General features: G+C 44.8%; 1 protein-coding gene across 1 annotated transcript in view; it reads right to left on the reverse strand.

The window, feature by feature from the left end:
- LOC135544248 (disks large homolog 4-like) overlaps positions 1-6,639 on the reverse strand; it is an 88,463-nt gene extending 81,824 nt beyond the window's left edge. The window contains exon 1 of the mRNA XM_064971710.1: positions 6,434-6,639. Within this exon, the coding sequence (XP_064827782.1) occupies positions 6,434-6,475 (42 nt within the window). The 5' untranslated portion in view covers positions 6,476-6,639. The remainder of the gene's footprint in view (positions 1-6,433) is intronic.
- Between the last annotated feature and the right edge of the window lie 4,057 nt (positions 6,640-10,696).

Consider the following 10,696-nt stretch of genomic DNA (forward strand, 5'->3'; position numbering starts at 1 on the left):
TAGCTCCACATTGATCTGGTACTGGTACTCCCTGTATATAGCTCCACATTGATCTGGTACTGGTACTCTCTCTATCCACATTGATCTGGTACTGGTACATATAGCACATTGATCTGGTACTGGTACTCCTGTATATAGCTCCACATTGATCTGGTACTGGTACTCCCTGTATATAGCTCCACATGGATCTGGTACTGGTAATCCCTGTATATAGCTCCACATTGATCTGGTACTGGTACTCCCTGTATATAGCTCCACATTGATCTGGTACTGGTAATCCCTGTATATAGCTCCACATTGATCTGGTACTGGTACTCCCTGTATATAGCTCCACATTGATCTGGTACTGGTACTCCCTGTATATAGCTCCACATTGATCTGGTACTGGTACTCCCTGTATATAGTTCCACATTGATCTGGTACTGGTACTCCCTGTATATAGCTCCATATTGATCTGGTACTCCCTGTATATAGCTCCACATTGATCTGGTACTCCCTGTATATAGTTCCACATTGATCTGGTACTGGTACTCCCTGTATATAGCTCCACATTGATCTGGTACTCCCTGTATATAGCTCCACATTGATCTGGTACTGGTACTCCCTGTATATAGCTCCACATTGATCTGGTACTGGTACTCCCTGTATATAGCTCCACATTGATCTGGTACTGGTACTCTCTCTATATAGCTCCACATTGATCTGGTACTGGTACTCCCTGTATATAGCTCCACATGGATCTGGTACTGGTAATCCCTGTATATAGCTCCACATTGATCTGGTACTGGTACTCCCTGTATATAGCTCCACATTGATCTGGTACTGGTACTCCCTGTATATAGCTCCACATTGATCTGGTACTGGTACTCCCTGTATATAGCTCCACATTGATCTGGTACTCCCTGTATATAGCTCCACATTGATCTGGTACTGGTACTCCCTGTATATAGCTCCACATTGATCTGGTACTCCCTGTATATAGCTCCACATTGATCTGGTACTGGTACTCCCTGTATATAGCTCCACATTGATCTGGTACTCCCTGTATATAGCTCCATATTGATCTGGTACTGGTACTCCCTGTATATAGCTCCACATTTATCTGGTACTGGTACTCCCTGTATATAGCTCCACATTGATCTGGTACTGGTACACTCTGTATATAGCTCCACATTGATCTGGTACTGGTACTCCCTGTATATAGCTCCACATTGATCTGGTACTGGTACTCCCTGTATATAGCTCCACATTGATCTGGTACTGGTACTCCCTGTATATAGCTCCACATTGATCTGGTACTCCCTGTATATAGCTCCACATTGATCTGGTACTGGTACTCCCTGTATATAGCTCCACATTGATCTGGTACTCCCTGTATATAGCTCCACATTGATCTGGTACTCTCTATATATAGCTCCACATTGATCTGGTACTGGTACTCCCTGTATATAGCTCCACATTGATCTGGTACTGGTACTCTCTATATATAGCTCCACATTGATCTGGTACTGGTATTTTCTATATATAGCTCCACATTGATCTGGTACTGGTACTCCCTGTTTATAGCTCCACATTGATCTGGTACTGGTACGCCCTGTATATAGCTCCACATTGATCTGGTACTGGTACTCCCTGTATATAGCTCCACATTGATCTGGTACTGGTACTCCCTGTATATAGCTCCACATTGATTTGGTACTGGTACACCCTGTATATAGCTCCACATTGATCTGGTACTCCCTGTATATAGCTCCACATTGATCTGGTACTCCCTGTATATAGCTCCACGTTGATCTGGTACTGGTACTCCCTGTATATAGCTACACATTGATCTGGTACTGGTACTCCCTGTATATAGCTCTATTCTTGTGTATTTTACTGTATTTCTCGTGTTACTATTTTATGATTATTTTTAAACTCTGCATTGTTGGGAAGGGCTGATAAGCAAGCATTTCACAGTAAAGTCTACACCAGTTGTATTCAGCGCATGTGAGAAATGCAATTTGACTTGATTTACTGCACTGACACAAATGACTGATGATTGGTTGAAAGAAATTGGTAATTAGAAGATTGTGGGAGCTTTACTGTTTGATTTCAATGCAGCCTTTGATATCATTGACCATAACCTGCTGTAGAAAAAACACATGTGTTATGGCTTTTCAACCTCTGCCACATAGTGGATTCAGAAATATCTATCAAATAGAACACAGAGGAATTTCTTTAATGGAAGCTTCTGTAATGTTAAACTGTGTAGTGCACGGCAGGGCAGCTCTCTTGGCCCTCTACTCTTTTATATTTTTACTACTGACTTAACACGGAAATTAAACTAAGTATGTGTGTCATTTAAAGGTTTTTTTTTCAAAACCTTTAAATGTATGTAGTTCTGTCTTTGAGCTGTTCTTGTCTATTAATGTTCTGTATTATGTCATGTTCTGTGTGGACCCCAGGAAGAGTAGCTGTTGCTTTCACAACAGCAAATGGGGATCCTCATAAAATACCAAATATTGAGTTTGCAGTGAATTTATGTAAATCAAAAAGCTTGGCTGCATTTCCTTCAGTGCAGAGAGATTATCTGCAACAAATGAGTGATCAAATTAAGATCCTACATCTGTACCTGTTGAAGGCCTACAGCAGCAGTGTTGGACAACATGAAAAGGAAAAACCTTGTCAGGAACCCACAAGGACTGAAAATTTTGTTCCAGCTCAACAAGTACACCTGATTCACTCTTAATCAAAGACTTGGTAATTTGACTAGCTGAATCAGGTGTGCTATAGTGGTGGGCTGGAACAATATGGTCCAATCGTGGGGGTCTCTAATCAATTGATTGGTAAACACTAATATTACAGGAAAAGATCACAGCATATCTGCAGGAATTCTGCCAAACAGTGGGATAGCCAGAGATATGTTGCCTCTTTAAAGGCAGAGTAAACAAGAAGGTTGGTCACTTAAGACAGGGGTCGTATATACTTCAACCTTTTTGAAAACATATGTTCTTCCTATATTTCCATGTAAAATGTAGGTTCTTCTGTACGTGAATTACATCCACCTTGAATGATTTATTTAACAATGACCTGACATACATTTCACCTTGTTTCACCACCCTGAGACACCACACACCACCCTGAGACACAACAAACACAGTGAGACTGTCACACACCACCCTGAGACACAACAAACACAGTGAGACTGTCACACACCACCCTGAGACACAAGAAACACAGTGAGACTGTCACACACCACCCCGAGACACAACAAACACAGTGAGACTGTCACACACCACCCTGAGACACAAAACACAGTGAGACTGTCACACACCACCCTGAGACACAACAAACACAGTGAGACTGTCACACACCACCCTGAGACACAACAAACACAGTGAGACTGTCACACACCACCCTGAAACACAACAAACACAGTGAGACTGTCACACACCACAAATGAGACACAACAAACACAAATATTGAGACTGTCACACACCACCCTGAGACACAACAAACACAGTGAGACTGTCACACACCACCCTGAGACACAACAAACACAGTGAGACTGTCACACACACCCTGAGACACAACAAACACAGTGAGACTGTCACACACCACCCTGAGACACAACATCTGTCACACACCACCCTGACACAACAAACACAGTGAGACTGTCACACACCACCCTGAAAAGGAAAAACACAGTGAGACTGTCAACCCACCCTGACACAACAACAGTGAGACTGTCACACACCACCCTGAGACACAACAAACACAGTGAGACTGTCACAACAAACACAGTGAGACTGTCACACACCACCCTGAACACAACAAACACAGTGAGACTGTCACACACCACCCTGAGACACAACAAACACAGTGAGACTGTCACACACCACCCTGAGACACAACAAACACAGTGAGACTATCACACACCACCCTGAAACACAACAAACACAGTGAGACTGTCACACACCACCCTGAGACACAACAAACACAGTGAGACTGTCACACACCACACAACAAACACAGTGAGACTATCACACAACCCTGAAAACAACAAACACAGTGAGACTGTCACACACCACCCTGAAACACAACAAACACAGTGAGACTGTCACACACCACCCTGAGACACAACAAACACAGTGAGACTGTCACACACCACCCTGAAACACAACAAACACAGTGAGACTGTTTCACCACCCTGAGACACAACAAACACAGTGAGACTGTCACACACCACCCACAACAAACACAGTGAGACTGTCACAACACTCTGAGACACAACAAACACAGTGAACACAGTGAGACTGTCACACACCACCCTGAGACACAACAAACACAGTGAGACTGTCACACACCACCCTGAGACACAACAAACACAGTGAGACTGTCACACACCACCCTGAGACACAACAAACACAGTGAGACTGTCACACACCACCCTGAGACACAACAAACACAGTGAGACTGTCACACACCACCCTGAGACACAACAAACACAGTGAGACTGTCACACACCACCCTGAGACACAACAAACACAGTGAGACTGTCACACACCACCCTGAGACACAACAAACACAGTGAGACTGTCACACACCACCCTGAGACACAACAAACACAGTGAGACTGTCACACACCACCACAGTGAGACACAACAAACACAGTGAGACTGTCACACACCACCCTGAGACACAACAAACACAGTGAGACTGTCACACACCACCCTGAGACACAACAAACACAGTGAGACTGTCACACACCACCCTGAGACACAAAACAAACACAGTGAGACTGTCACACACCACCCTGAGACACAACACACACAGTGAGACTGTCACACACCACCCTGAGACACAACAAACACAGTGAGACTGTCACACACCACCCTGAGACACAACAAACACAGTGAGACTGTCACACACCACCCTGAGAACAAACACAGTGAGACTGTCACACACCACCCTGAGACACAACAAACACAGTGAGACTGTCACACACCACCCTGAGACACAACAAACACAGTGAGACTGTCACACACCACCCTGAGACACAACAAACACAGTGAGACTATCACACACCACCCTGAAACACAACAAACACAGTGAGACTGTCACACACCACCCTGAGACACAACAAACACAGTGAGACTGTCACACACCACCCTGAGACACAACAAACACAGTGAGACTATCACACACCACCCTGAGACACAACAAACACAGTGAGACTGTCACACACCACCCTGAGACACAACAAACACAGTGAGACTGTCACACACCCTGAAACACAACAAACACAGTGAGACACACAGTGAGACTGTCACACCACCCTGAACACAACAAACACAGTGAGACTGTCACACACCACCCTGAGACACAACAAACACAGTGAGACTGTCACACACCACCCTGAGACACAACAAACACAGTGAGACTGTCACACACCACCCTGAGACACAACAAACACAGTGAGACTGTCACACACCACCCTGAGACACAACAAACACAGTGAGACTGTCACACACCACCCTGAAACACAACAAACACAGTGAGACTGTCACACACCACCCTGAGACACGACAAACAAAGTGAGACTGTCACACACCACCCTGAGACACAACAAACACAGTGATTCTGTCATACACCACCCTGAGACACAACAAACACAGTGAGACTGTCACACACACACACACACACACACACACAGTGAGACTGTCACACACCACCCTGAGACACAACAAACACAGTGATACTGTCATACACCACCCTGAGACACAACAAACACAATGAGACTGTCACACACACACACACACATGGCCAGACAGCTCATGCCCCGTTTATGTCCACTCAGTAACTACGCCTGGGGGAGACCTGAGCCACCAGTAACTAATCAATGCTCTCATGTTCCTATTTGTGCACTTACACACATACTGTATGTACAAACACTATACATACACACACTGTACAGAGAAACAACCTTCCAAACGCACCAAAATGAATATAATCTAACACAAAACCAGAGGAGGCATGTACTCCTGTCTTCAACAAGTCCACTTGAACCACTCTCTATACGCACTTACCCTGACACACACACCACATATGCCAGGCCACATTCATACGCTGATTCAACCCACCCTCCCATACACACACACACACACACGTACATAACTGCATAACTATACATCTAAGGAACACACCCAAACACAGCATGCAGAACATATGACACAAACAGAGCTTTTACCTCCAGCTCCTATTGGTGCTAAGCTATAGGTGACCAGGCAGACAGACCTACAGACAGACCGACATACAACCAGGCAGACAGATTGACCACCGTTCCCACAGCAACTACCACTCATCAACAACACTTTGAACGACATGCCAGACATAGACGGAGAGACGGATGAGGGGTAATACCGAAAGACACAGAGGTAAATCTACCTACCACACACGAGCAGAGCGAAGGGAGCTTGTTGCGGCCCTTCATGAGCAAGACACACAGAACAACAGCCTCTCAGACGCCAGTAGTAAAGGAGGAAAGGAGGGACGGAGGAATAGAAAGAGAGAGAGAGCGATGGGAGACTGTGAATGGGCTGGGGGAATAAAAAGAGAGGTGGGGAGGGGAAAAGAGGGAGGGGGGAGGGGGTTTTCGTAGCAGATGAGGAGAGAGAGTTTTTCCTGGAAGCCAGAGTTGGTGTTGGCTACGTCTCAGTGTTAAGTCTAGGGTCTGAACAGAGAGAGCTGGTTGACTGATCCAGCCGTGACTCACAAAATATGTTCGTCACAGCCAGTGAGAGAGGGAGGGGAGAGAGAGAGGGATTGAGAGCGATGGAGAGAGGGAGGAAGAGAAAGAAGGAGAGAGGAAGAGAGAGTGAAACAGAGAGAGAAGGAGAGAGGAAGAGAGAAGGAGAGAGGAAGAGAGAGTGAAACAGAGAGAGAAGGAGAGAGGAAGAGAGAGTGAAACAGAGAGAAGGAGAGAGGAAGAGAGAAGGAGAGAGGAAGAGAGTGTGAAACAGAGAGAGAGAGGGAAAGAGGAAGAGAGAAGGAGAGAGGAAGAGAGAGTGAAACAGAGAGAAGGAGAGAGGAAGAGAGAAGGAGAGAGGAAGAGAGAGTGAAACAGAGAGAGAAGGAGAGAGGAAGTGAGAAGGAGAGGAAGAGAGAGTGAGTGTAGACCTCACCTACGCTTTTGCATGTATTTTCTGCTCTTCCCTTCAAACATACAGTACTGTTCATAGCCCCTCAATCCCTCCACTCCTCTCCCTACCTCTGTTCCTCTCTCTCCCTCATCCCTCCACCCCCTATCCCTCCCTCCCTCACTACCTCCCTCACTACCTCCCTCCCTCCCTCCCTTTCTCTCTCTGTCCCTCTCTCTCACATACCTTCCCCCTCATTTGGATTCCTCCTATATGACTCAGGTCAGTGGAGGAACATGGTATTGGACTGTGATATCATTGCAGCTTTAAACGGAATCAATGTTCAAATTTGGACTAGCATTGAATTCAACCAAAATATTTGTAATTTCAGACAATCCCTGTGCATGGTCAATTAAAGTTGCTTATAATATCCAACTGTGTTCTGGCAGCACTTGGAGTACACATTATAATCAACATGATGTGGAGCTACCTAAGAAACAGTAGTAGTAATAGGCCAACTCATCTGCAATTCAAATGACCCACTGGCTGGTTCAATTTCAAAACAACCTATAGCCACAGAACAACCAAAACACATTCACCTCCAGAGGTTGATTTGCCTGAGCCCAGCCCTATCTGGGTTATAGCATCCATCCACACCTGCCCACTATGGATTCATGTGAGTGGATGTGGCCACAGAGCATGTAACACAAATAGCAGGTGTAAACAGGGTGAAGGTCTGTGTGCTAGCCCAGAGCCAACTACATTCATACCACAGCTACATAATATTGTGTTATTTTCAGTCTGTTCAGAGCCGTGGCATGTTTTCATGGAGGCCAAAGGAGGCCAGGCTTCCCCCAAGGCTTCTTTTTTTTCAAACATATAATTATTTATGTTTTGTCTCTGTGTTTCAAAATGTTCCATCAATTTACAAGAGGCTGAATGTATCTCACTGGTGAAAGCATCCGAGCGAGCGAACAGGGAAGCCCGCTTGGATTTTGGCGTCACTCCTATCAAATCGCATTGAGAGCACATGTCATTGACAGAAACAACTTGAATTGCTGCATCTTGTTGTGTTGTTCTCCGGTGGCTAGCTAGGCAGCTAGCTAAAGTTGGCCATTTCTAAATGATCCATGGATGGAGACAGGGATTCGGCTACAATGGCAATTCTAATCCAACCATTAATTCACACATTGTTGTGCCCCTAGCCTGAGAGGATGGAACTTCAATAGGTAGCTAGATGTAGAAGGCTGATGTTAACTAGCCCATGAATGGAAGTTAGGCTAGCGAGCAAGCATTTTAGCCAGGTAGCCTAGGACAACAAAAACGAAAAGTGTGTACTGTAATGACAGGGTGATAGACCGTTTTGTCAACATGAAAGAGAGGAGGATGGCGTTGGTGTTTCTCTACAAGTAGGGTGAGTCAACATATTTGCAAAAAAGCGCACGCACACACACACACAGAGAAATCACAACCATGGACGGCCACATAATATTTAGCTTACGTTGATTGGACTAAATTGTGTTTGGTATCTTTTAGTTGTCACTGTATGAGACTAAGCAGAGGTGATTTGATGATGTTGAAGTTGAAATGATGCTGGAATAGTGGAGGCAGCTCCTGTTTTATTTGTGACTTGCGGTATCTCTCTGTGGTTCTAAATCAATGGTTGTTTAGTGAGCCGGATCCAGAAACATTAACTTGCTTGACCGTTCTGTAGGTCGTGTAACTGTCTGTTACATGTAATATGCTTTGTGGACTTCACTGGACAGATGTTGCTATCCGGTTTTGTGATTAAAACAAAGGTGTGGTTGAATTTATTCTGCCACTGTGTCTTCTTAATGTCTCTGTCTTTAGGCCTATATATCACGGTTGCAAGGCATTTTCATTAACAGGTTATTGAGCAAACAACGCAATTATCACAACACAGGTTGTAAAATGTCTTTTTTACTGGCTTCCCCAGTGATTTTACCCACACACCACCACTGGTTCAGAGGGCATGTGAAACAGCAGGTAAACAGAGGGGAAACAGCCTTGACCCCACTGAACTAGACCCCATTGAACTGGGTTGCTGCATATATTTTGACAGCAGCTGAGGTTGGACTGAGAGCCCAATTGTATTAGATAGAGGGTATTTGAACTAGAACGTTCTGTATCCATGATTAAAGCAATCTAACAGCCATATAGTCCTTTTCATTGAAACAGTACTCAACAATCGTTGTATAACACAGAACATCTACATTATACACAACGCGTGAATACTACGTTACCATGTAAAAAGTGTTAATTTCCTATTCTCTGCTACCGCCTACGCCGATGTCACCCTCCTACCTGCACACTCCAGGTTTCATATCATCAACACTCGTCAACAACATGTCTCACTCTGTGCTCGTGCTCTCTTTCCCTCACTCTCTCATCACTCTCTCTCTACCCCCTCCTCTTTCGCTCTCTTGGTCTCTCAGCCCCTCTCTCATTTTTCCTTCCCTCGCCTTTCATATCTTTTCTCTCTATGATACCCCTGCCATGTTGTCATGGCAACAAGCGGGCCCTGATAGCTTGGTTGCTAAGCAACTGACATCACCCATAAGAGGAACATGAAGATACAGAGTCAGAGTGTGTGTGTGTGTGTGTGTGTGTGTGTGTGTGTGTGTGTGTGTGTGTGTGTGTGTGTGTGTGTGTGTGTGTGTGTGTGTGTGTGTGTGTGTGTGTGTGTGTGTGTGTGTGCGTGTGTGCGTGTGTGTGTATGTTTGTGCCTTCGTATAATCAGTTAATTGATCTGTCATGTTTTCTCTCTATTCAGTCTTGCCTGTGACAGATATTGAGGTAGCAGTTTACGCCATTACCACTAGAGAGCACGTCATCGACATCAAAGACTTAGGCATTCAGAAGAGCCTTTTTTTGGGATGCAGAAGGTTAAGCCGACTCATTGTTCCCTACCAGAATTTCAGATTAACAGAGCAGGGAAAACAGTCATTTTTCACAAACCACTAGGCTAATGCAGGAGTCATATTCATTGTCATTCTCTCTACTGATTCCTTATTTTTACGTGGTCTCATCCCATGACGAGAATGCATAATGGTTGAAAAACGACAGACGCTACCCGAATTAGGATCTAGGCTATTGTACAGGAATATTATAAATTTAATGACGTAAAATGAGTAATGAAGCAGTAGAAATAGTGTCCCTGGGCTAAATTCCCATTTTCTTGCACTTATACATCATGCCACAAGGTGTCAGCCTACTCTATGTTGAAGAGTATGATAAGAGCACTGTCATAGTATCTGATGCATTCACAAGGCTAATAATACCTCTGACACTCCTATAGGAGACGACATGGCCATCTTTATACAGTGTGGGATCAAAGGAATGTCTTGTATGGATCCCACCGTCTTCCTTGACACCAAAGGACATTATTTCATACCAGTCTTTTCTTTCTGAGATATGTCTCCAGCCATCCAGTCAGTCAGCCAGTCAGCCAGCCAGCCAGCCACAGCCAGGTATTCAGCAGTGTTACTAGCCAGGTATTAGTTACCAGCCAGCCATTCAGCAGTGTTACCAGCCAGCCATTCAGAAGTGTTACC

The sequence above is a fragment of the Oncorhynchus masou genome, chromosome 8 (genome assembly GCF_036934945.1).
Source record: "Oncorhynchus masou masou isolate Uvic2021 chromosome 8, UVic_Omas_1.1, whole genome shotgun sequence".
Taxonomy (NCBI): Eukaryota; Metazoa; Chordata; class Actinopteri; order Salmoniformes; family Salmonidae; genus Oncorhynchus; species Oncorhynchus masou.